The sequence below is a fragment of the Rhineura floridana genome, chromosome 1, assembly GCF_030035675.1.
Source record: "Rhineura floridana isolate rRhiFlo1 chromosome 1, rRhiFlo1.hap2, whole genome shotgun sequence".
NCBI classification, from domain to species: domain Eukaryota; kingdom Metazoa; phylum Chordata; class Lepidosauria; order Squamata; family Rhineuridae; genus Rhineura; species Rhineura floridana.
Window position 1 is genome coordinate 93,942,587 of NC_084480.1, and position 27,552 is coordinate 93,970,138.

The window sequence follows — 27,552 nt, forward strand, 5'->3', positions numbered from 1 at the left end:
GTCTGCTGATCCTAATAAATTGGGCAATGTGCTCTTTGGCACGCTGGGGAGCATATTCATTTTTGGACTCTTGAAAAGAAGTGTGGGTGTGAGGCTCCATCAAGATGAGGTTCTGCACTTCAAAAGTTTACCACTACACCACTTGACAATACTGAGTCGGTCCATTTAGCTCAACTAAATGGACCAACGGTCTGACTCGGGATAAGGCAGCTTTCTATGTTAGAAAGATGGCTGCGCACAAAGTAATCTAGTCCATCATAATGACAGCATCGTTGTTCTTCAAGTGGTGGATCCTGGTTTATGACCAGATTGGACGTGTGCGTGCGTGCATGTGTGAGCGAAGGTCACATCCTAGCCATCAACTCTTTAAAAGTATCTTCCCCTTTTTGTTGTTGTTTGGGGCTGGGAGATTGGGGGATAAAGACAGCCTGGCAAGGTAAAAAATAAAAGCTGGTTTCGTGTTGGAGTTTCAGGTCAAATATGGGTCCCACTTCTGAATACGCAAAAGTCTACTGATCTAAGGCAGGGCAGGTCCCTGTGTAAATGCTATATACCAACTACATACCAATGGTGGCTACATACCAAATCAACTTCCCTCCCCTGTCCAGACAGTGCGGGGTAAAACGGAAGAGATTAAACTGGGCGCTGCGCGGGGATCCGTGCAGTCTCCAAGATTTCCGGACTGTATGCAAACGAATCTTGCAGCAGGGGGCGCCCTCAACTCAGCCCTTGTTTCCAAAGGGAGCGAAAGAGTTGCTGCGGAGTAGGTGGGGACAGGCTGGTTCGTTGGGTGCGATCTCCTTCCTGTTTGCCTTCGTTTCCTCTGCCGAGGAGAGGCTATGACGGCTGCTTTTGCTGGAGCGGCGAGGATCATGCCGTGTGGTATGGCGAACAGTTTGGGGCTTGCAGCACGTGCAAAGAGATGAAGGGCAGGCAAGAGGAAGAGGAGCCGGGCGCTTCTGCCGCTGCTCCTTCCCCTTCTCCTCTGCCCAAGCTGTTTTCTGCCCTCTTCTATGGGATCTGCTCTTTCTTCATCGTCCTGGTAAACAAGACAGTGCTGACTGCTTACAGGTGAGAGGAGGAACAGCTTGGACTGCTACCGAGTCCGCTCACCATCGATGGGGTGAAAGTAGAAACTACCTTTCCGTTCCCTAGCTGATGGTGGATGTGAAATGCTGCTCCTTGTCCCCATTCAAAAACTACTTTATGCAAAATACTTCATTGTAGTGCCCATCGTTGCTGCCTCTTGGCACTGATCCTGCTAATTCGATTGCAAACCCTCCACCACCCTGCCCTTTACTGAGTCATAAATCTTGGCTTTATTGTAAGTGCTCTCTTTAACCCCCTCTCTAAAAAGAACGCTCCATCTCTTCTTGAACTCACATTTTAAAAGGCGTTTGGAGATTCTGGTATTCTTCCAAATCTGGACAGTTGGTGCTCTAGTCACAAAGGTGAACAATTCCAAAGCTCTTGCTCACTGTATGCTTTTTTATGATAAAGTAGGATTAGCCAGAACGAGAGAGTGGAAAAATGCAGGAATATGTTTCATGAATCATATATGTAAACAGTCAAAATTAACAGCTTTCATGGTTCAAAGGAAGATCTTCCATTGGTTCTGAAAGGTTTCTCTTTATACTTACATTTCTACACCACTAAATCTAAAAGATGAAAGCTCTTCACAAAGCAGCGTACATAATAAAATCAACATAACAGTATAAAACCAAATGTTTTATTTGGTATTACAATTTTATGTTGCATGGCAGGGGAAGTTTGTGTAAATAAAAATATTTTAAGCTGACATCTAAAACTAAGCACAGAAGACAGCTGTCTGATATGCAAAGGCAGTGAATTCCACAATATAGGCACTGCTACACTAAATGCCCCATTCCTTGAGCTGTTGAACAGATGTTATATGGGCCAGTTAATAACACTGCTCCAGCAGACCTCAAAGGACAGCCAGGAATATATGAAGAAAGGTGCCATTTCAAGTAGGCTGGTCCCAAATTGATTAGTGCTTTGTGTACAATTTTACTCCACCATTTACTGGGCTGGGGTGAAACAGCCCCGATGAAACAGGATTCCTGATCATATGGTGGAGAGTCTATTATTTAAGTGAATGTGAGTAGAAGCCCCCTGCAGACCTTTCTTATGCAACACAAGGAAGGTTGGGGATTGGGAGCTTGATGAATGTTACGAAGTGAGGGTGGCTGCATCCATGCCCGCAGCTGCTCCCACACTTTGAGTGCTATAAGAAACTGCAAATTCAGGCTGTAGTACAGGGGTAGGGAACCTTTGGTCCTCCAGATGTTGCTGAACTACAACTTCTACCATCCCTGGCAACTGGCCATTCTTGCTGGGGCTGATGGGAAATATAGTTCAGCAATATCTGGAGGGTCAAAGATGGCCCCTGCTATAGCGTATAAACTCCAAAGGACCATGTAAAGGTCTTGAGAATACACTTCTGCAAAGGCTTACACAAGAGCTTGTACAAACAGATGTTCTCCTGGCGGCGGGGTCACATTCCACGCAAACACTCTTCCTTTCAGTGTAGAAGAGGATTTCTGCTAGCAGAAGGGCATCTTTGGAAAACACCCTGTAACATAACAAATATAAAATGGTTTTACTGCTGTGGCCTCGCCCATATTGCTGAAAGCTGTAGAGTTCTATGAGAAGACCACACCTCTGTAGCAGGAAACTCAGTGCAAATACAAAAGTGCAATTCCAAGCTGCTTGTAAAACAATGAAAGTTAAGCTCATTTCAGCACTTACAGCTTTAGGATCAGGCAGCTTTTTAAATGTATACTATTTCATTTTTTTTTGCCAAAGGAAAAAGAAAGTCCTACCTGAGTAGAGAAATAGGTTCATATCTGTATATGGAAAATATGTAGAAAATCCGCAAATAATCTGTACTTTTGCTTGCCCATCTTTCCCTTGTCATGGAAATATTGTATTAAAAATCCATTTTTTAAAATATTTTCACTTTAGCCACCCCATCTTAGTTTGCACTAACCTTCTTTGAAAGTGATGATGAGGGCCCTGTGAACAAATCCAACTGATTTTTCTTTAAACAGGATCAGAACCTGACTTGAAGGACTGCTAGGCTTTCTTTTGTTTTATCAGTGTCTTTAAGACTTTTGTTTCTTTCTGAAATCTAGTTTTTTTAAAAAATATATATGCTAAAATATATATATAATAATATGTATGATACAGTTTGCTTTTTTCCCTAGATTTCCATCTCCATTGTTTCTTGGAGTAGGACAGGTATGTTCCAAGATAAAAAGTAGTAAATGACAGATGACTATATGAATAGATCAGTTCACAAATGTGGGTTTTGCTGATGTTAATGACTTGGGAGTTCAGTATTGTATGGCTTCTGATTAAGCCCTATTTGGGCATTTCTCCCTGCACACACAATTCCATAACTGTAACTGGGGAAAGGTTGTAGCTCAGTGGTAGAGCATCTGCTTGGCCTGCAGAAGGTCCCAGGTTCAATCCCTGGCATTGTCAGGTCGGACTGATAGAGAACTCTGTCTGAAATCCTGGAGAGCTGCTGCCACTCAGTATAAACAATACTGAACTAGATGGACCAGTGGTCTAACTCAGTATGCTACATCCATTATATAAAATGGGACAGCCAGGCAAGCTCCCTGGGTGTTGTGTTCTGGTTCGTTGCAGATCCCATGGAGAAAGTAGCAAGGCTGGTCAAAGGTGGCTGGATCACAGACAGCTCTGAATGAGCATCTTGCTTCAGCAAAGGTTGGGAGCAGGCTAAGGCCCTTTATGGCTCTGTCTCCAAACAACCTCCACCTGCTTGATAGAACTTCAATGTCTTAACAGGCCAACCCTCTGGCCTGAAATGGCCAGCTCCTCCTCCATTCTATAGCCTCTTCCTGGTGTGCTCTCTGAGCTGCCGGACTGGTGATATGTGGTAGGAGGCATGTGGTTCTTCAGGCTCAGGGAAAGGTGCGCATGAGGATCCAGGCTCTGGCTTTATAGGTCCTGCTGGTCTGGGTTATTCCTCTGGGAATTCCTATCCAACAGGTGCAATGGTCACCTTATCTTCAGCATTCAGCTCTGAGCCTGACCTGACTCCCCATCAGGCAGCCCTGCAGCCTCCGACTCCTTCTCCAGATCACAGCCTGCTCTTCTGTCATATCACCATCTCTGGCTTCCTTGCCGGATCAGAGACCGAATCATGCGGGGAGCATCCAAGAGTAGAGAAGGCACCTGTTAGGACCCAGAAGTCAAGACCCTCTTATTCAGAAGGGCATGCAAGGTGACCTGAGGATGTGGCTCTGCACTCCTTGGCCTCAGAGGACTCTGTTGCAGACGACCAAGCGAAACCAGAAGTCCCCTGCTCCATCTCAGTAGGCTGAGCCCTTTTAATTAAAGCAGTACCTTCCAGTGTGGCAGGGCTAACAATTAGGAGGCTGCTGCTGTTGCTGCTATATAGGGCTCAGTCTCCGTTTTGTTTCTTGCTGAAGCGATATCAGAACTGTGTCCTAAAGTACCCTTGCCTTAGCTTGCCTTGTATTCAGCCAGAACCTCACCTTGCCTCGCTGTCAACCCTACCCTTCCTTGTGTCCAGCATGGGCTTCACCTCGCCACAGAGCAAGATAGCTCACTACTACAGACATTTGCCTTCTCAACACATAGATAGAACCAGTGGTGTGGCAGAGGGGGTGGGACAAGAGATTGTGCCTCTGCTCACGCCCTTTGCATGACTGGAATTGTATGAGGAGAATACCTGAGTACAATGTTTATTTACCTTCATCTAGAAATGGATGAAATACAGATCAGTTTCTTCATCTTGAATACTATGTGGTTGTTCATCTGCACCTCAAAGTGTGCACCAGTCATAAGGCTGGGTTACAGTGATCATGTTGCATGTGATGCTAAACCATGGTTTAGTGCTACGTGCATGAGCAAGAGTGAGCCCAAGTGAAGTCCTGGGTTTGTGCTCCCCTTCCCTGCTCCTGGATGGCCAGGAGAAGGATTTCTGCAGCATTTAATCTCACTTCCAAGACTATCCTGGCATAGCACTGAATACAAACCAGAGATCACGGTTTAAAACAAACTCTGGTCAGTATCTAAAGAAGCCAACTTCAAACCATGAGCTATGGCAGGAGTCACCAACATTTTTGGATCAGCAGACACATTTTGAAAAAGTGTTGTGATCACAAAATGGCTGCCATGGGGGCGTGGTGTAACATGAAATGGCTGCTTGCCCTGATGACCTGATGCTTATTGTGAGAAGTCACCTGCTGGTACACACATACCCATCCACATATGTAACAATGCTGGGAGCATTCCCCAGTACCAGGAAAAATCTACAAGGTAGCCACACCACACTCACATGCTCTCTAGTACACACAGCACATGCAGACTGCAGACACAAATGCATCTCTCTCTCACACACATGTATATTCATAAACTTCTCATAGTCACAGCCACACATACATCTCCAGCTGACTGTCTGCTCAAGTGCATCTCTCACACAGACCACACATACAAAAAGACCACATGCATACATCTCCCTCCCTCTCTCACACACACACACCAGATACACCTGTCTCTCTCTCTCAGACCACAAATACACAGAGACCACTTACACATCGCTTCTTCTCTCTCTGCCCAAATGCATGTCTCTCAGTCACACACACGCAGAGCATACTGGAATACTACACACATAGACATAGTCCGCATCGGTGCTGGAATTGTTTTTAATCTGTTTTTAAAGATGTTTTCAAAGATTTTTTTTTAAAGTTTTTAAAAGATGTTTTCTTTTTATGATTTGTAAGCTGTTTTCTTTATATGGTTTTTTAAATATGTTTTTAGTGTTTTGTTATTTGCTTCCCACTCTGGGCTCCTTCTGGGAAGAAGGGCAGGATAATAATAACAATAACAACACCAATAATAATAACAAACCCCTCCATGAGTAAAGAAAGCGCCTGCTATTTCCACACACACAAAAAACCAAACAGTTTTTAAATGAAAAATCACAAAAAATACACCAGCGTGGCACCCACGGGCAGTGTGTTGGCAATCCCTGGGCTGTGATATTGGCTTCTTCATTTTAAATGATGCTCTCTCTAATTCAGGATTCTTTGAAAGTGAAACAATACATTGCACCGCTCCTCCTGGCCACATGGGAGGAGAGGGGAGGGAAGCAGCACACAAGCCCAGTGCTTTGCTTGTGCTCTTCTAGCTTGTTACAGTCAAACCAGCCCAGCCATTCTCCCTTTCTGGAAGGGCAGTACAAGTTTAGGGTCTGTCTCCAGTAGTGAAATCTGCAAATTAGACTGTTAGGGTCACTCAAAGAAAAACCCACTCTTTCCATGCCGCAGTGCAACTCTCCTGCAGACCAGCAGAGGAAGTGATCTGTGATTTACCCTAGCTGTATATTCGACATCGTTTTTTTGGGTTGCCTCATCCATGTGGTCTATGTGTGGTCCAGTTTGTCATTCATGATTTCTTTCTCTTTTTCTTTTTTAGATGATAACCACTATTCTGATCTTATATGTGTCAAAATTAAATAAAATCATTCACTTCCCTGATTTTGATAAAAGTATACCTAGGAAGGTAAGAGGAACTGCATGGGCCTTAATTTTAGAAAGTGAAAAACCTGATCTTATGCTCCGTTATATATTTCATAAAATAATCAATGCTTTAGATTCTTTTCGCCCCAAGCGCATCTGGTCGCCATAGGGAGTACCGATTTTTTTCCCTCTGACAAAGCATGTAATGCTAAACCATGGTTTACTGCTATGTGGATTAGAACAAGGCCAAGCAATGTCTCAGGCTTATGTGCTCACTCTCCTTTGCTAAGAATGAGTCAGCAGTATCATTCCCTCAGGCTGTGCGTGCTGTTGCTTATGTAGGCAAAACCTCAACAGATGTACTAATAAGAGTGATTTTGATTCTCCCTCTACTAGCCTTTGTGTGGCCCATGCACAAGAGGGAGGTATCAGCAGTCCAGCATTCTGTTCTCACAGTGGCCAACTAGATCCTTATGGGAAGCCTGTAAGTGGGAGATGAGCTCAACAGCACCATCCCCATTCATGCTTCCTAAATACCAGTGCTCAGAGGCACGCTGTCTCAGGTACAGAAGATAGGACAGAGCCATCATGACTAGTAGCCATTGAGAGCCTGATCCTCCATGAATCACGGAGGACTCTCTGCATAGTTATTGCTTTGTATGTTATTGCGGATTTTCTGTTTCCAACATAGTCTGTTGCTTAATTGCTCTGGCCCAAACTGTTATTGTCACAAGGCAAAACTATTTCACTCCTGCCAGACTCTGAAAAACCAAGAGGAAAAATTGGGCTTCCAGAAAACTGAGATGGCGATAAGTATATCTGGAAGTAGACATTATCACAGACATGAGTCTGCTGCTGAACACAACCCTGTGTCTTCCTCTTTCCTGCCTTTGTATCACTGGATGTTCCAGGGGAAAAGGGAAGGCAGGGCTGCCTTTTTTGGCATGCCTCTCTTCATATGTGCTTTGCAGGTCATAGCATGCCAATCAACATTAACCCCTTGGAACCTCAATCACTCTCATTTGTGCCATTAGATCTGATTGCAGCATCGGGCTGATGATGGGGAAGTCGGTGTGCCCTCCAGATGTTGGGGGTACAACTCCCATCAGCCCTAGCCAACATGGCCAGTGGTCAGAGAAGATTGGAGTTGAGTCCATAAGCTCTTGAGGCACTTTGTTGGCTACCCCATTACTAACACATCTGCAGCTATACCACAACATTTGTAGTCTGACATGGACACAAAAATGGCAGGCCCAGTCCACAGCATGAATTTCCTGGGGCAAAGATTCTGCCACCTTCCATCTTAATTTTAACATGGATATCTGTGGGATCTACTTCAAAGCAGGGTGTTTTTTTTAAGCATGGATGACTTGTTTCACAATGCAACAGACAGTATATGTCTGTTGCTCTTTGTGGTTTTTTTCTTAATTTCTTAATGAAATAAACACAGTGCTTTAATACAGTATCCACCATTTCACAGATCACAATTACATAATGGATTGATGGGAAAGAGTTGTCAGTCAGCAGGCACCCCAGCTCCTGGGAACTTACTGCCTCCAAACTGGCCTCCACATGGCCAATTGTGTATTGCATAGACTCATATGTTTTGGTCCAGATGATACATTGTGGGATAAGTCTTCTCTGGAAACATTAGAATAAACATAGGCTGCAATCCTATGTGCAGTCATCTGGGAGTAACCTCCACTGAACACACCGTGTTCCAACTAAATATGCATAGAAATCTTTATCTTGGCCTGTGTTTACTGAGTCTTTATAACAGGGCTGGGGAACCTGTGGCTCTCCAGATGTTGTTACTCCAGTTCCCATCAGCCCAAGCCAGTATAGCCCATGGTTAGGGATTATGGGAGTTGTAGAGCCAGTGTGGTATAGTGGTTAGAGTGTTGGACTACAACCTGGGAGACCAGGGTTCGGATCCCCACACAGCCATGAAGCTCCTTGGGCCAGTCACTGCCTCTCAGCCTTAGAGGAAGGCAATGGTAAACCACCTCTGAACACGGCTTACCATGAAAACCCTATTCATAGGGTCGCCATAAGTCGGGAGCGACTTGAAGACAGTCCATTTCCATTTCAGTCCAACAATATCTGGAGGGTCCCTGATTCCCCATCCCTGCTTTATAGAATGAAATGGTTTCCCCTAATTCTGTCAAGTGTAGGCATGACAAGGGTTTTTTTTTTCATTATCATGGGTCCTAAAAAAATGTGTAAGATCAATCTGTTTTTTTTTAATCAAGCAGGGCCATGGAATGTACTTGGCTATAAAAAAGCTGTACAAAGTTCAAAAGTGGCAATTATTTACAGAGTTTGCTGCTGTTGGGAGCATTTATTTTTTCTGTTCATGCTGGAGTGTATGAAGTAACTTGAAATGGATTTCTTCCACAGTAGGGCAAAATTGGCTTCTTCTAAATGGTACACCCATTTTATTGCAGCTGTTTCCACTTCCTCTGATTTATGTTGGGAATCACATAAGTGGATTATCAAGCACAAGCAAGTTAAGGTACAGTAAAAGCTGGATTGTTGCCAGGCAGTTTGGTTTTTATTTAATCCCTGTAAGTAAAAAGCTATATATGAATTTGAATGGGAGCTGCATTATCATATCCATCGATTGCTTTGGACAAAAATCATTTTACCCTCTAGATGCAACAGTCAGGAGGGATTAGTATTTATTTATTTATTTATTTATTTATTTGTAATTTATTTATAAAGCTATTTATATACTGCCCACTTGTATAAAATATCAGGGTGGTGTACATTAACATATATAAATGCAATAGAACAGAAGATCCATAAAACCAAAACAATTGTAAAAATGACTGGCTCATTAAAAAAAAGTCAGCAGCTAAAATAGGCATAAAAAAGTCTTTTGGGAGCCAGCAACAAGGATTCTTGCCGGATCTCTGCTGGAAGACTACTCCACAGTATGGGTCTGGTGACGTTAAATGCCTGACTTCTAGTTGAAGCTAGTTGGGCCTATGTAACACAGGGGACAATTAAGAGTGCTCCTCTGGATGATCTCAGTGATAGAGCCAAGATATAAGGGCTCAGGCCATCTTTACAATATCCTAGACCCAGGTTGTTCAGGGTTTTTTATATTAATACAAGAAATTTGAACCCGGCCTGGTAGCATATGAGCAGCCAGTGCAGATGTTTTAGTAGAGATGTCCCACGGCTTTGGTCATCTTTCTCCATTAGTAGTCTATCAGTCATTCTGTACTACCTGGAGCTTCTGGACCAGGCCCAAGGGCAGCCTTACATAGAGAGCATTGCAGTAATTCATTCTCAATGCATGGACTACAGTAGCCATGCAATCCTGATCCAGATATAGCCATAGCTGATGTACCAAATGAAGTTGGTAAATGAAAAAATGAAATGGACTGCCTTCAAGTCGATTCCGACTTATGGCGACCCTATGAATAATGTTTTCATGGTAAGCAGTATTCAGAGGGGTTTACCATTGCCTTCCTCTGAGGCTGAGAGGCAGTGACTGGCCCAAGGAGCTTCATGGCTGTGTGGGGATTCGAACCCTGGTCTCCCAGGTCGTAGTCCAACACCTTAACCACTACAGCACACTGGCTCTCTGAAGCTGGTAAATGACACTCTTATCCACAAAGGTCACTTACGCTTCTAATGACAAAAATATATCCAGGAGTAGAATCATAGAATAGCAGAGTTGGAAGGGGCCTATGAGGCCATCGAGTCCAACCCCCTGCTCAATGCAGGAATCCAAGTTAAAGCATACTCCACAGATGGCTGTCCAGCTGCTTTTTGAATGCCTCCAGTGTCCACCACCTCCCTAGGTAATTGGTTCCATTGTCATACTGCTCTAACTATTAGGAAGTTTTTCCTGATGTTCAGCCGAAATCTGATTTCCTGTACTCTCAGACTATGTACCTGCTCCTTCAGAGAGAGTGCAGCCTCATTCAGAACAGGCAATTGGCCTGTCTCCTGGACATGAAGGATGGGGGAGAATATCCACTAAATCAGACTTAGTACCGGATTCTGACTGAATTTGACAGTCCGCTATCTTTTTGGACCAGCACTGATTTCTTGCGGCAGGCTGTGGCTGTAATTGGCACTGATTTTTTGCCCCAGACTGCAGCTGTAATACGCATGGATTCCCCCCCCCCGAATGTATGTAATTATCTTCATAATTTCATCTAAGTTGATGCATTTGTAACAGTGTGTAGGTATGATAAATAGGAAAAAATAAACCATGATCATTTACATAGGCAGTTACATTTAAAATTATGCCATTTTTTTCACAACCAAAAAACAAACAAACCTCAGATCGAATCAGCAAGTGCCAAAGCAAGCGGGAACAAAAAAAAAAGGGTGTATCAGGATGGAACGACGACTATTGGAACACAAGCAGATCAGAATTAGGCTGTGAACCCCATCCCGTCCGGACACAGGATTCAGAACTACCTGCCCACAGAGCCTCTATCTTCCCAGGATTCAAACTCACTTTATTGGCCCTTGTCCTGTCCACCATTTAATTCAGGCACTGATCCAGAGGTTGCACAGCCGCCTCTGATTCAGAAGTTAGGGAGAAACAGAGCTGTGTGTCATTGGCTTATTCTCCATCATGCTCCAAAACGCCTAATGACCCATTCCACTTGCTTCATGTAGATGTTAAATAGCATTAGCGACTAAATAGTGCCCTGTGGAATCCCATAGCAGAAGTGCTAGGGGGCCAAAGAGCACCCCCCAGTGTTATTCCCTGAAGAATGAAATTGCTGTAAAACAGTGCCACCAATATCCATCCTGAACAGTCATTCCAGGAGAATACTGTGATACTAAAAGCTGCTAAGAGATTGAGTAAGAGTAACAAGGTCACACCCACCGTGTCCTATTCTCAATAAAAGTCATCTGTCAGGGTGACCAAGGCTGATTCAAGCCCAAAACCTTGCCCAGTGGCTGCCCTGTTGCCTTAGTCTATAACTAGCAGGTGGTGGAAGACGGCATATGATTAATTTTTGTAATAAGATTTGTAGACCACTTTATACAAAAAAAGAAAATCTCTGAAGTGGCTTGTTTAATATTTATTGCTTATAATCCACTTTTTCCCAGAGCAGAGCCCAGAGCAGCGAACAACAATTTTAAAAAAGCAGCATAAGCAATGCGACATTGAATTAGTCAATGTAAACCAATGAAGCCACCCTTGTTATGCTCCCAAAGCTAATAGAAATAAATTAATGCATTTTAACTTGATGCTTGAAATTTATATAATATGTGTGTGGGGAGGTGGCAGTTGGATCTGTACTGGGGGAGGGGGGTTCCGTATGTGGGATGCCACCGCTGAGCAACTTCTCCTTCATATTGTGCCCCCGCCCCCCCAGACCATACTTAGCGAAGGCACCACCAGCAGAGCCTCCCTAGCTGACGTCAAAGCCCGAGTGGGCCGATGCGAAGGGAGACAACTTTTTTAACACATTTAAGAAAAAGTTAACGTATGAGGATGGCGTAATGCAGTGGTCCAAGTTCTACTTTTTTAAAAAAGTCTTGCTTCCAACTATTCTGTTGTCTAATCGGCCTTTAGTGTCAGCCTGACATTTGGCTATGAAAGAGTCTGAGTATTTGTTCAGGCACATTCTTAATGCTAGTCTAAGCGAAGGAGGATATCATTCATGAAGACAGATGTGCATTAATAAAAGAGGTTGCAACTGATATGACCTGGATATTCTCTCTCCTTCTCCCTCTTTTTTTAAAACAGTTTGCCGATGTTTACAGTCCTTCGGAAATTTACCATTCCTCTTACATTACTGCTGGAAGTTCTGGTACTTGGGTGAGTATTTGCCACCCATTTTTAAAATACCACTGCAATCTATTAAATGAAATAAAATGTACTTGTGCTGTCTGGTCAGAATGCACAGATGGCTGGTTCCTGTTGGGTAACAGAATTGTGAAGATAATACTTGGGCTTTGTGGAACACTTGCCGAAGCAAGAAATGCATTGGTTTTGAAACAGACATAGTTCCATCTATGAGTTCCAGAAACTTGCAGCCAAAGAATTGGCTGGCTAGTTCAACTCAATATGTGAACGTCAGCCCCCCCCTCCAAAAAAGCAATACCCCAATGGTTTGTTGCCCCCCTTGGGATTGCCAGATCGCAACAATGGGATGACAGCAGAAGCCACAACTGTGAGAATTCATCTTCTACAAAACTCTGAAAAGTATCATGTGGATCCGGACCTGATAACTTTGTCTCTCCAGACTTCCCTTGTCTTCTCCTTCTCATTAGCTCCTCTTTTCTCCATGTCCTCATCACCTGTTGTTTCTGATTTTTCAGCGCACTTTTTTCTGCCTTTGCTCCATTTCCTTTACCTACCTTGCCTTGTCCTCCTTGTCTTCCTATTCTCCCCATACTCAACATAGGTCCTCCTGAGTGCTCTATCTTTTGTCCTTTTCCTCATGGACCTTCTTGAGACTTTTGTTGGGTTCCTGTTTTCAGTTAATTGCCGATGCTGCACCCTTCATTCATCCATAATGTCTCCTGCCCTTAAGCTTCTGTACCTTTTGGGAATTCTTTCCAATCTTCAGCCTGCCAATAGTGCTTTCCCTGTCCCTTTGGCCTGGGAAAGATGATGATTCCAGCCAAACTGACAGCTCTCCATCACCTCACAGAATTTGGATCACAAGTACTTCCAGAGCATTTCTGAACATTATGCCATCATACCACCTCAGCTATTCCATGCCAGAGGCCTTACTGCCACAAACACAATACAGTGGGTGTGTGTGTTATGTGCTTTCAAGTCGATCACAACTTATGGTGACCCTATGAATCAGCAACCTCCAATAGTATTTGTTATAAACCACCCTGTTCAGGTCTTGTAAGTTCAGGTCTGTGGCTTCCTTTATGGAATCAATCCATCTCTTGTTTGGACTTCCTCTTTTTCTACTCCCTTCTGTTTTTCCCAGCATTATTGTCTTTTCTAGTGAATCATGTCTTCTCATGATGTGTCCAAAGTATGATAACCTCAGTTTCATCATTTTAGCTTCTAGTGATAGTTCTGGTTTATTTTTTTCTAACACCCAATTATTTGTCTTTTTTGCAGTCCATGGTATCTGCAAAGCTCTCCTCCAACACCACATTTCAAATGAGTTGATTTTTCTCTTATCTGCTTTTTTCACTGTCCAACTTTCACATCTTTTTACATAGATATCAGGAATACCATGGTCTGAATGATCCTGACTTTGGTGTTCAGCGATACATCTTTGCATTTGAGGACCTTTTCTAGTTGTCTCATAACTGCCCTCTGCAATCCTAGCCTTCTTAGGATTTCTTGACTATTGTCTCCATTTTGTTGACAATTTTTTTTCAAAATTTGGACAGATTCAGTCTCAGTAGCTTGTAGCAACTCTGTTGGTATGCCATCTGTTCCTGGTGATTTGTTTCTTCCAAGTATCTGAAGAGCAGCTTTCACCTCACATTCTAAATTTCCTGGTTCTTCATCGTACGGTTTCTCCCTGAATGAATCCGTCATCCTTGCATCTTTTTTTATAGAGTTCTTCAATATATTGCTTCCATCTTCCTTTTATTTTGTCTCGGTCAGTCAGTGTGTTCCCCTGATGATTATTCAACTTCCCTACTCGTGGTTTAATTTTCCCTTTCATTTCTCTAATCTTTTGGAATAGGGCTCTTGTTCTACCCTTTTTATGATCCTCTTCTATCTCTATACAATACCTATTGTAATAGTTGTGTTTGTCCCTACGTGCTAGTTGCTGTATTATGCCTTTGAGTCAGGTTCATTAATAATTTGGGGTTGTAAAGGCATTTTCTCCTATTAATGGCGCAAAACAAATTAGTTTTACTTTTATTAAAGGAAATGTGTTTCCTTTTTTTATGAAGCATCAGACATTGCCACAAGCAAGATGTTAGAGCTGCAACACTGTGCATACTTGCATATGAGTAAGTTTTGCTGAAATTAGAGGAGTCATGTATTAGTTTGGAATGTAAGTTATTGGGATTTGTTGTTGGGGGCAGTTTTTTTCTTGTGCAGGCTTCCTCAGTGCTTCTTCTGTGGGGAAATGTAACTTCAACTCAAAATTTAGCACTGTGCATGTTATGAAGGTCTAATAAAATCCATTAGCAATTTGCTAGCTCCCGGCTAAACTGTATGTTGGCCTCAAAAGCACTAGAAGCATTGAATGTTTTCAGAATTCTGTGCATATTTTTGCCTTGCTTTCTGTCACTGAATCCTATACACAATTACCTGGGAGTATGTACCATAGACCTGTCTCAGATTTGTACTTGCATTTACAAATGCCTCAATCTGGAGATGTGTTTGCGTTTGCAACCTACCTCATTCCCCTTTTTGTGGTTGGAGCTTTCTCCTTCTTTGAGCTCCCCACTGGTAGCTCCCCATGGCCATTGGGGCTTATGTACCAGGAACCAATCTCTGGAAGGGATCACAAGTAAACATTGGCTTTGATGGACCTATTTGTGAAACAGAATGGGGTCATAGGCCTTGTACTGTGTCAGAGTCAGACCATCAGTCCATCTAGCTCAGTATTATCTACCCTGACCAGCAGCTGTTCTCCAGGGTTTCAGAGGGAAATCTTGCCTAGTCTTGCCTGGAAATGTCAGGGATTGAAGTTAGGACCTTTTGCATGCAAAGCCAATGCTGTGTCACTGAGCTACAACCCCTCTGAAAGGAAGCGTCCAGATTTTCAGGAGGGACAAAAAAATGGCAAGCTTGTTCACTGGCTGAAGTTGTATGAGTAAAAGAAATAAACCTAACTATTTTGTCTCGTTCTGGCATATCACAAACCTCTCTCTCCCTCCCTCTCCCTCCCTTCCTCCCTCCCTCCCTCTCTCTCTCTCTCACACACACACACACATAATGCTGGTTCAGATTGGTCTTTGGTTTGTTAATTGTTTATCCTAAATCCTGAATATAAACTTTGGGGGATCAATGATATAATTTCTCTTTCCAGGAAGCGTTATCCATTGAGCATTATAATTAGTGTGGCTGCAATCATCCTTGGGGCTTTCATAGCAGCAGGGTAAGATTTTAAACCCTTTCCTGTCGAGTTGGGTCTTTATTTTTTGAGCATACCTAAATAATGTAATTCTTTTGTAGGGGACCATTGGAAGAACTGGCATAGGAAATTGATAATATAAAATGCTTTTATTGTGCAGTCCACATACGAGCAGTCCGTGGGCTGTGCGTGCCCCTGGCTGACGTGCCCCTGCACATGCCCCTGGATGTTGCTTGCAGTCCCCCCTTCCCAGCTGATTCTTCTACTTCCCCACTGCCCAGCTGATTGGTGTGCACCAATCTGTACTCTCCTCAGCTGTTCCAAGCTCCACAAATCAGCTGGACCGTGAAGAGGAGGAGGAGGAGGGAGGCATGATGGGATCTCAGTGCACCAGGGTTGTATCCAACTAAGTCATCCGCTAGTGCAAGGACTTCCCACTTGTTCAACAAGACTTCCTCTCCCTCCTCAACTGTTCTGGCATGACTGGGCCTTTGGGAACCAGCCTGCCCTGGGCCCATGGCGCCTACCTGCACCTATCTCTCCCACTGCGGTAAATGCTAGCCGTACTGTGCGCACATGCCTGCCATCAACCAAGATGGCGGCCGAGGCTTTCCTAAGGGGCTGATGCCTCCGCTGCCATCTTTGTTGATGGCACACATGTGTGCTTTGTGGCCAGCATTCACCTCGATGGGAGAGGTAGGTGGCGCGTGCAGGCAGGCATTGTGGGCCTGCACAGTTGTAGGGGGGTTCCTGGGAACTCCCTTTCTGCAATCTGCGGCAGGGTCAGAAGCAAACGCTACTGCAGATCACGGATTGGGAACACTACCCACCCACCTCAAAGATGGGCTCTCCAGGGGCCCCTCTGGGCCCCAGGGGACCTCAACTAGGGCCCAACCTGGCCGCTCTCTGACCACCCCTGTGTTCTGGGGTTTTCCCCAATCCTCCAGAGGAGATTTGGGAGGGCTGCACAGGGGAAGGAGAGGGAGAGGAAGTCTTGTTGAGCAGATGGGAAGTCATTGTGCTAATGGGATGCCTTTGTTGGATACAACCCCAGGAAAGGAGGTTTAAATCTCTCCATCTGCTGAGATGAGACGGTTTGAGAGTATGGGGGGAGTGTGTATGTGAGAGAGATGGGGAGGCAGAGCCCATGGCCATCCCGCTGCCGCCATCTGGCCCCCAAAAGCTTACTCACTGCTGCTAAAGATCACTGAGATGTGGAATCCCCCACAAAATGTTGCAGAAAAAAGAATCTTATCAAGCAGCTAAAATTATTTTCTTAGAATAAATGCAAATGAAGTATATTTACATTGTTACTTCCTTTGTTTTTCAGAATATGGATAGGAGACTTATTAAAGTCTTGTCACTTACTGGGAGAAGAGGGCTGGGAGTCACTGAATGTTGGGATCAGTGATGGACTCAGTCTAGTGCATGGTCAGTCATAAGTCATACTGAAAATAACCCATTCTCATTTAGTGTCAATATCCCATGATTTGTGGTACAGTGGTTAACATTGAGATTCTAGAATTCCAAATGACTACTCTGGATTGAGTATTTTTGAAATTACAGCTATGACCCAGAGAGCTTATTTCGGTGCACCTTAGAACATAGGTGTCCTTTTGATTTCCACTCATTTGCATGGCAGACTACCTCCCTTTTACTGGATCAAAACACTTCTTATAAAACTTCATTTGGTTCCAAAGAGGGGCTGTTCTTGGAGAAATGCAAGTCCAAGCCTTCCTTGAGTACCTGGATCTAGAGCTATGAACCATGCAAATCAATTAGAAAGTAGTATAGCTAGCTGCTATTCACTTTCACGCAAAATGGCAAAGCAGACGGGGGGGACTAAACATATGTTCCCCCTTAGGAAAGTATTTGCTTCACTTCACTCTCATTCACTGATTCTTACACTCCTTCTGGGGGTTTCTCCAAACTCCCAAATAGCAAATAGTTTTCCTGTGCCATCATAAAGAATGATAATTAAATGATGGAGTGAAGGGGGGGGGAGGGGGTCAAACCTAAGGTAAGATTCAAAGCAACAGAAGCCCTAGTCACAATCCACAAAAAAGGGCTGCCAATGTTAACTTCAGAGGGGCTTGTACTGCACAAGTTCTGTTGAAATGTACAGGGCATATTTAACTGTAACACATGTGATATTGTACTCATGGCCATTTCCTGTTTTTTTCTTTTGAGAATTAGTCTGATGTTAGCTGTTGGTTGTGTTGATCACCTTGGAGAAGTTGCCAGGAATGAAACAGCAACCTCTGAGCAAAATGTCAGCCGGAACAGTGCAACTTTTGTTTTGTTTGTTGTTGCTGCCTTTACTATTACAGACTCTTGAACTCACAGCTAGCCTTGACAAGTTTTATAACATGGATATGGTTTGGAGAGCTAGCAGAGTACTGTACAAAGGATGCCCCTCCTGCTGTGGCCTTTTAAATGCTTCCATCTCTGCATTCTCTCTTCCAGATCAGATCTAGCTTTCAGCTTGGAAGGCTATGTTTCTGTGTTGCTGAATGATCTCTTCACAGCAGCAAATGGTGTTTACACAAAGCAAAAAATTGACCCGAAGGTAACTATAGAGGGATTTCATTTCTACATACAACAAAGGAATGATTATCTTTGTTCTGTGCATTATAAATATGCTCATAGATAGCCTTAATCAGGGCTAGACGAATATTTTAAAAAATCGACAATTTTTTTAGTTCCCATCTCTGCTAAGAGATTGATAAAAATGTGGACAGTCCTTAGTACCAGCACTGAACTACTTTATTAACTTGGGTAATCATTTTCCAGCTTTGGCCTTAACATTGGTATCATTTGTGGACATGCCATCTTTCTAAGAGGTCAGACACATCTGAAGAAAGGAAACAGAATTGGTTAGCTGCTGGATCAAGAAGGAAACTGATTTCTGTTGCAGACGTAGGCACAGGCAGCCTTGTAAATGTAGGCTCAAGGCTTGAGATGGGTGGGCTATGTTAGATGTTGATCAAGCAAAGGAGTTCCTTTTGTATTGGCCAGCCTAGGTTTCAGGTAACAGCAGTTTTCAATGGTTAGTTTCTCTTGTCATCACGTTCCCCATGCCCTTCATCGGGTGAACTCAAAAGTTCAAACTCAAAAGTGCACAGCCATTTTGAGGTCCTTTTGGATAAAAGTCTAATTCCCGTGATAAATTGCAGCCATGCAATTGTTTCAGCCACTGATCACAATTCCTTGAATCCTTGTTAAACCCATTTTGGGAAGATTTTCAAAGCCCTGGCGTGTTGCAGTTTAGAGATGGTTCAAAATAGTCATGCAGCCAGATCAAATACTTGGTAAAGTCCAGGCTGATTGTCTTTGTGGTAAAAAATACTCTGAGATATTTTTTCCCTCATCTGTTTGTAACCTATTTCCTTTTCATCCCCCTACCTTTCACATATTGACCCTCTGTATTCTAGAAAATCTATTTCCATGGTCACCATCTCTGATTCTTAGCCATTTGCTTACCCAAATGTTTCTAGGTTTAGCCTGTTTTTTGGGGGGGGATGGGGAGTAAGAAAAGAACGTGCACATCATACATTCTGCCAACTACTTAGACGGAGTTCTGTGTGGCAAGACAACTGTGTTCCTCATTCACTTTGGGCCAATTTTAACCAGTCTAGTGCCATCCCCTGTGAATTGCCCATACAAACATTTCATTTGCTGAATTGATTATTTTGTAACTAACCCGTGTACTACTGGCCTTTGTGTATATACTGTACTTATCACAGAAGAGTGTATTACACAATCTGCAGGCATGTAGTAAATGGATTAATAGGTTTCTTGCTAGAATGTCATTAGATCTTTAAATATGAAATCTCTCCTCTGGTAGATATTAAGTGATCTTTAACTAGCTTGTCAAACAGGTGTGTCTGTTTCACACAGGAGCTGGGAAAATATGGAGTCATTTTTTATAATGCCTGTTTTATGATAATCCCTGCAGTTATCATAAGCTTCTTCACTGGAGACTTACAGCAGGTAAGCAGTGCTTGTAAACACAGTAGGGCATTGTAATACATTCACAGACTTGGGTCCTCATTTCGGTTCCCTGAACGATAGAGCTTCTGCTCATGGAGAAAGGAAAACAGGGTGATTTTTGAGCAAAATATCCAGAGGGTGGTTTCAAGGAACCGCTTGCAGCTTGGTGGCAAGGCCCGGTGTCAGCATTGTGGGACAAATGTCATGGCCCACAGTGGCTGATGCAGGTCTCATTTTTCCCCCCTTTATTAAAAAATGACCCAGTGCTTTATTGTCTGGCCCATTATCTTCCAGTCATGGTGGCTGATGCTCATTGAGACTGGTGGGGCGGAAGGCAGAGCTGCCAACAGTACATGGAGCCAGAGTCAACTAATTCTAGCTTTGTTCCCGTCCTCCTCCCTGCTGCATTCTATAAGGGCGACGCTGAGTTTCCGTAGGAGGAAGCTGGCAGGCAGGGCCACCCCCTGGGCTGGATGTAAGTAAGAAGGCAGGGAGGTGGGGACTGGCTGAGGCTAGCAGGGCAGTGGCCCATTCACCCTAGTGAATCAGCCTGTGCTGTTACCAGTGCCTCTAGGCCCTGTTCTCAATTTACACATAGGGGCAGGCTCAGAAGCACTAGGGATTAGCAAGGTGATGACGGTGGCAGCAGCCGGAACAGCTTTGCCCAGCCCTCTTCTTTGCAGTGTGGGTCTGAGGGGCTAACAGGCCCCAGGAGCTGTGTTGCTTTCAGTGGTGCTGCCCATTCCTGTCTACCCCCGTTAAGCTTGGGGGGGGGAGCTTCCCAGCAAGGCACTGTGGTGGTGGGGCACTAGGGGAAACCTTACCCTAAGCCCTCTCTTACCTGCTGCCAGCCCTCTTGGGAATCTGTTTAAAATATACAGCAGGAACAGTGTAACTGTGTGACTAGAAAGTGATAGGAAGGGAAGGTCTGTGCACTCCCACAGTTGCTCCAACGTCTGGAGAAATGGATGCATGTCTTTGCCTCACCAAATGCTAGTGATTAGCTATCCATGTGATTTGAGCTGCCACATGGTGCATTTTTAAGCCACGATCAGGCTGATGGTTTGAGCATGCCCAAAACGCAGGATCCCATTTAACCAGCGCTCTGTCAGGCATGATGCTATGGATTTGAAAGGTGCTGTCCAAGATTCATAGGGACATAGGAAGTTGCCTTATACCAGATCAGACCATTGGTCCATCTAGCTCAGTTCTATCAACACTGACTAACAGCTGCACTCCAGGGTTTCAGACAAGGGACATTTCCACCCTACCTGAAGATGCTGAGATTGAACCCAAGACCTTTTGCATGCAGACCATCTGATCTGCCACTGAGCTACATTCCCCTAAACTTTTTCAAAACAGGCACAGTTCTGACCTCGAAGAGAGATCATATCCATTAGAAATTAGAAGCATGATTGCAAATAATTAAGTAAATGATTGCAATTAAGATTCTTTCTACCCAGTCAAAAACAAGTCTGTTTTAATTAGGCAAATATTTTATTTAGAGGGTTTTACAGGTGGGGTAGCAATGCATTTCAAAATGAAAGAAGAGATTAAACTTTCTTATCTTGCAAAACTAAAGTCTTCCTGAAAATGGATATTGGCTTACTCTGGCCATGAAAGCCAAATATAAATGGGGAGAACTGAAGTGAGTTTACAAGAGAAGGGCGTTCCCCAGCTGCCGAGCAGCCACCAGCACTGTCTGTCTTACATGCCCTCATAATGCAAGCTAGGTGCACAGTCCTTTCAACTATGGGAGTGGGTTGAAGGGATCAGGAAGACCCCATATATAAGTAAACATGGGGCACCACTTGGCTTTCCTTTGTTTCTCTTCTCTGCACATTCTGAATGTATGTCAAGGAGTGAAACCGATATGAAAATATGTCTAGCCTTTCTACAGTGACCTACTTTTGGGGGTCTTAAAGAGCAGATGTTAAGATCCATATTGCTTACAGGTGATACTCATAGAAGCCTGGCAGTGAAAATTAGAGCAGGCATCCTGGTGCGATTCTTAAACATCAGATGCATCCATCTTGTTATCTTTTTATTTCTCAAATTGGGTTATTAGAATATCTCTTCTCAATACAGCATTCCTAAAACATGTGCTTTTTATTTTCATAGGCCACCGGTTTCAAGCAATGGACAAATGTATTATTTCTCCTACAGTTTCTTCTTTCCTGTGTATTGGGGTAAGGTGGCTTTGACAAGTAATAGCTAGCTTTTTCTTTTTTCTTTTTTGCATCTTGCAAATCCACTGCAGGCCTTTATATAGTCAGCAGGATGGGATAACAGCCAGTAACCACAGCAAAAACATAAGAAGATAAGAGACCCATTTGGTTCAAAGTCTGCATTTATTCTCTGTGCTTTATGTCATGCCCCATCACAGTTTGAGGAATTATCTTTTATCAGGGAGCAAAGATAATTGCTAGCAATTATTAGTTTCTCAGAATGCGTTGCTCTTCTTTTACTGTCTGCGCTAAAGCACATGAAAGGCTATGAAAGGTTCAAAGTAACAGCGTGGACTGTCACTAAAGTAATCTGACAGCTATTCATAGTCCAGCATGAAAAACTGTGGAAATTGTACAGTTAAGTTTGGGCAGTAAAGTCCACACGAGGGCAAGTTTTTATTTCATCATCTCGTACAGATCCCCAATTCAGCTTCTTTTAGATTACACTGGGGCTGTTTAAAATATATACAGCCCTGTTTAAGAGGGGCAGTGAATATCAGCTTGGAATGATAGTTTTATAAGGTTGCAATCTTGTGTTTGCTTGCTTTTGGAAAAAGGTGCAGAGGATCAGGATATGTCTCTTTTACTTCAGGTTTCTTCTGATGTATTCTACAGTCCTCTGCTGCCATTATAATTCTGCCCTCACAACCACAGTGGTTGGTGCTATAAAGGTAAGTGAGCCAACAGGACCTGATGGTGGGTGACAGTCGGAACAAGCTATGGAAGCCATTCAGTCACTCTGAGTCTTGTGTTCATTTTCATTTTGTGAAACAGAAACTTAATTGTCTTGATGGCAGTGCCTTTGCTTGATTAGAAGAGGTATGCCACGGAGGGTTCTTTTTTGGGTGGATGTATTGTTATTTTGGTTAGGTAATAAAATAGCAGAGACAAAAAGGAGCAAGGCCTATATGATCATGGTAGGCAACAGGCATCTTGATCTGCAGGGGGGGAAACCCTTAAGGTGAACAAAGAGGTCACCATTAATTGTGCTTTAAAAACTTTATCATGAGGGCTGGGAGCTTATAAAAAAGGTTCTCAGGATTCTAAAGGATGTGAAGAGTAGCATAATGAAGGTCAGATACTTTTTATCTACAATAAGTGCAGTTCATAGCCCAATGAGAGCATGGTGTTACTCACTGAACAATTATCTCATCTTCCGTTTCTCCAGAAAAGCGATAAAGCTTATCAAATGAAGGGCGATTGCTGTACACAATAATGATAAGAATAATAATATAAAAATATCCCACGTATTATTTTCAATTCAACAAAGTTAGATCAGAATAGTTTCTTCATTGTTCATAATTTTTATCTTGGGAAGTATGTCTTAAAAGCACAGTGATCCTAAGAATACAAGTTAGACGTGCCTTTCTTTTGTTTTCAGAATGTCTCCATTGCTTATATTGGAATGCTGGTTGGTGGAGACTATATCTTTTCTCTGTTGAACTTCATAGGACTCAATATCTGGTGAGTGAAGTTTTGAATGCATATCAGATTCACATGGAGGACAGGTAACAGCTTTCTGATTGTGTGTGTGTGCTTTAGCATGGCAGGAGGACTGAGATACTCATTTCTAACAATACGGGGACCTGACAATCCTAAGAACTCCACAGATGAAGAAAAAGCAATGCCAGGTGCCAAGAGCTAGCAGAAGCAGAAGACATGAGAAGCTGTAAGGATGTGGGCTCTTGAAACACATGCAGAAATAGCTATGGAATGAAAATTCTACCTTATCTCGCACTGCAGGCCATGGCATCCTTGTAAGCCAAACCATGATATTAGAAAGCAGTAGATAGCAGACATGTTTGATTATTTATGTACCAAGACTAATTGCAGTGAGTGGATGGATGGCGGACACGAGTTTGAGTAATTCTTTGTTCCTTCCATTGAAAATCCTTGTGCTTGGTCAAATCCAGTGATCCTTACTCAATTTTATATTAACAAGGCTTCCATCCCAATACTGTGGGTGTTGTTTCGCCATTTCCCTAGACTGTGGATGTGGACCCCTAGGTAAAATCATTACTTAAATTTTGAAAATGATTCACTAGCTCCAGAAGATGGGTACAGACTGTAAAATATTGTTCCATTAACAGCCTTACATGTGCGGCCCTTGCTTAAGAACTCAGGGACACACATCTCCTCTCCATGCTTATATCTAGCTTTCTCAGTTCTGAGCTTTAATGGTGTGGATTACATTGTGTTGGCTGATCTGTTGGCCAGTTGATGTATGGATTGTCCTGCCTCAGGGCAGATCATAGGCCTAGATATCCTTTTGGCTCTCCCCAGTTCTATGATGCTGCCACTGAAAGGGCAAGAAATCTGTCATCTACAAAGGCAGAGACTGTTCCTCCTGCATCAACCCCAGCACCATCAAGAAATTAGCCATTTGACTGCACAATTTACTATGATCTCATGAATGCCCCCACTAGCTTTGTGGGTGCACAGGGCTCCAGTGTGATTTGCGGCTACTAGATGCGTTGGATTGTCTGGGGACTGAATGCACTGAACGAGCACATTTGATGCCAAATATGTGATGCACTGAATAAGCACATCTGATACTAAATATGTGTTGTGCCTCTGTGCCTTAAAGAAGAACTACAGGTTAGTGCTCACTGGCTTGGATCCTGACTTCCGTGACTGAAATTCTGCTTTTGTAACAGAGCTTTCCCACCTACCCCTTCCAGCTGAGCTTCTTGCAGCCCCTGAAAAGCCACTCATTAGGGTTGAGGAACAATCTGGAATGACATAGGAAAGGGCTGGAAAGGATGGGGAGGATCAGTGAAAATAGGGGACACCCCCCTCCCACAAGAGCAGAAACACTTTCCAGTTGTGCTCCAAGCCAGTGTTTTTTGAAGAAGGGATTTCCTTCTTCTTGTGCTGGTTTTGTTTGTTTAATACTCCTATTGAAACTATTGTCTTCAGCGAGATCAAAACCTGTTTCCATAATCTATTGCTATGCCCCCACAGTGGAATCATTCAGACTTTTGCTGCTGGATTAACTGGAGAGAACACCAACAGAGCATGAAGCACTACAAAAACTGCAGTGCAGTGCAGTGCAAAGTTCTGTGAAATAATATCTCCAGGCACCTTTTCCCTTTAAAATTGCAACACAGACGATAGCTGGAATACAGAGGTGCAGAGCGTTCACAGCAAGGAGCACAAAGTGGTAACACAGGTGCAGGCAGGGCCTAAAATGACTGCTAAAACCTCAGTCTGAGTCACTTGGCTTTTGCTTAACCTCAAGCCAGGGGGCCAAATGTCCATATCTCTCTCTCTGGTCCTTGCGATGCTGCCCAGGCTACACCCCCTTCACCATCAAATGAGTCAAGTAGGTTCGAATATTCCTCTCCCATTTGGTGAAATCTTGGGAAACTTTTTTTATTCTTTTGTTCAACTACTTCCCCCCCCCAAAAAAACCCCTACATTTGGAGCTTTGAATAGATTGCAGACTAAGGCAGCAGAAGATATTGGAATGTTTTTCATTCATATATGGAAAGCAATCAAGTCTTTAATATCTTTTGCTAGCTGCCCTGCACAATGCAAATGCATTGGAAGGAGACACTATGAAAAATTCTAATTACATTAATTTTGTGGCACATTCTGTCTAGAAAAATGGAAATATCCGTAAATATGAAAACACCTAGCTCTATTTCTGTAATGGGTTACCTTTTTGTAAGTCATGGAAACAGCATTATAAACAGAACTAATTCTAAGTTGTTCATAATCTGTAATTAAAATGCCAATGCCCTTTATGGCTTTTCTGTAATACTATAAAAACAACAATAAAAGGAATAAGATCTATACCTACATAAAACACCAGATAATTTTCTTTAAAAAGAAAAATCTAAGAAGTTTACTGTATCAGTTATATAGCATTCAGGTAACAAATGCATTTCACGCACACACTCAGATACTTAAAATGGCAGTCATAACTCACAAGCAGAGCACATGCTTGATGTAAAGGTTCAATCTGACATTCTCAATTAAAAAAGAAAAAAAATGGATGTAAAAGGTCTGGGAGGCCCAGAAGAAACTGCTGCCAGTCAAAATAGACAACACCAGACTAGACAGGCCTATTTATGGCACCTTCATATGTACTCCTCTATTTGCTCTGTGATTTCACTTATATTCTGATCAAAACACTACATTCTGAATAATGTATGTTAGCCTTAGTATTTTTTATAATGCTACATCCTTTCCTGCAGAAGGCTGGCCTACCTACAGCCATCCATGCTGTAGTAACATTCAGATTAGACTTTTGTAATGCACCTTGTGTAGGGTTGTCACTGAAGATGTTTGGAAACTTCAACTAGTTTAGAATGTGACTGCCAGCCTTTTGACTAGATTGGTCAATCGGAGCATATCATTGGTACTATTCCATCTCTGCTGCCTTCCACTTTTTTTCTGAACCCAATTCACAGTGTTAGTGTTTACCTTTAAGGTTAAAAACTAGCCATTTGGACTGGGCTCAGAAAGCCCTAAACTTTCTGGGGCTGGGGTACCTTAAGGATTGCCTTCTGTCTGTGCCTACACATAGAAGCCTCCCTCGGGGGTTACCAAACTGTAACAAGCTAATGATCCACAAGCTTCATTCAGGTAGTCCACAATGTGTCTGTAAAAATACAATTAAAAATCATATGGCATCTAGCACAGTGCATTGCAATTGCTACAACAGGTAGAAAGATCATTAAATGGTCCACCAAGACCTTTTGTCCTGGGTTGTCGCTGGCATTACCAAGAAGCTCTGTGCAGATTACACAACCTATGATCTCATGAGTGCGCCCATTAGACTTATGGCCACACAAAGTTCCATTGTGATCCGCAGCCACCTGGTGCATTGGACTGTCTAAGGCTTCCGCACACTGAATAAGCACCTACCACTGAATAAGCACCTACTTACCCCCACCCCAAAATGCTGTGCCTTAAGTACAGGCTTGTGCTCAGTATGTTTGTGTTCGGGATAACCTTCTTATTGTGCCAAGTTTCTTTGTGTGATTCTCCCAGCAGAGCTATTCGCTTCAGTGATATTGGATCCTTCTTTTGTACTGTGGACCTTTTCTTTCTGCTGCAGCTGTGTTGGACATCCTAAACAGCCACTCTGGTTGGGAGGCCACCTGGAGTGACATAGGATTTGGCACAGGCTTCAGTGGGAGGAGGGAAATAGACAAGATCAAGGAGAACCTTTCTGACAAACAGAACTGACTTCTGCTTCTGTAATGGCACCTGTGGATCCAAGCCAGCATACTTGTGTATGAGAGTGCCTTTTTTTCCTTACGCTGGTCATTTAATTCTTCTCATGAAACTATTGTATTTGGTAATATCAAAACCCACTTCTCTAATCTTTTGTGATGCTGTCACAGATGGATAGTTCTTGTTTCTGCTGAAAAAGTAATGAATACTTTTTTGAGAAAAAGTAATGAATAGCCAACAGGGCATAAAATGTTACAAAAGATGTAGTGTTGTGCATGGTCCCTAAAACACATCTCCAAACACTGTACTTTTCAAAGCTGCATGGTAAATGATGAAATGTGATTGGGACACAAAGTTGCAGAGCATTCACAACAGGGGGCATAAAATGAAATCAGCACACACCTGGTCTGTAGCTTGTCAAGGCTCAAATGGCTGCTCATCTGGTCACTTGGAATTTGTTTGCGTTCTGAATAAGATACGCCAATGCCAGATGAGGAGCTAGAAGACCTACATCTAGGCATGAAGGAGACAAACCCATGAATCTCATGACCGAGAGTTGCTTTCTGGAGATCGGGGCAGGACAGGAGCTATCATGGATGGAAAACA

The 27,552-nt window shown here is 43.2% G+C and overlaps 1 protein-coding gene and 1 non-coding gene across 6 annotated transcripts; both read left to right on the forward strand.

The window, feature by feature from the left end:
- The first annotated feature begins 745 nt into the window (after nucleotides 1–745).
- On the forward strand, nucleotides 746–27,552 carry SLC35D2 (solute carrier family 35 member D2). Of its 5 annotated transcripts, none has more exons than XM_061626348.1 (13): nucleotides 746–1,071; nucleotides 3,228–3,261; nucleotides 6,496–6,582; nucleotides 8,987–9,054; nucleotides 12,271–12,342; nucleotides 14,406–14,465; nucleotides 15,494–15,562; nucleotides 18,005–18,107; nucleotides 19,439–19,531; nucleotides 21,653–21,720; nucleotides 22,352–22,430; nucleotides 23,141–23,223; nucleotides 26,761–27,552. In XM_061626348.1, the coding sequence occupies exons 1-13, from the start codon at nucleotides 923–925 to the stop codon at nucleotides 26,843–26,845; spliced, it is 1,050 nt and encodes a 349-aa protein (XP_061482332.1). In that variant the 5' UTR covers nucleotides 746–922; the 3' UTR covers nucleotides 26,846–27,552. The 5 variants fall into 5 exon arrangements, with proteins under 5 accessions (XP_061482332.1, XP_061482355.1, XP_061482324.1 ...); XM_061626371.1 differs by having other exon boundaries at nucleotides 26,764–26,852; XM_061626340.1 differs by having other exon boundaries at nucleotides 23,302–26,851.
- On the forward strand, nucleotides 3,434–3,507 carry TRNAA-GGC (transfer RNA alanine (anticodon GGC)). The gene has a single exon. It is a non-coding gene; the product is annotated as a tRNA-Ala (tRNA).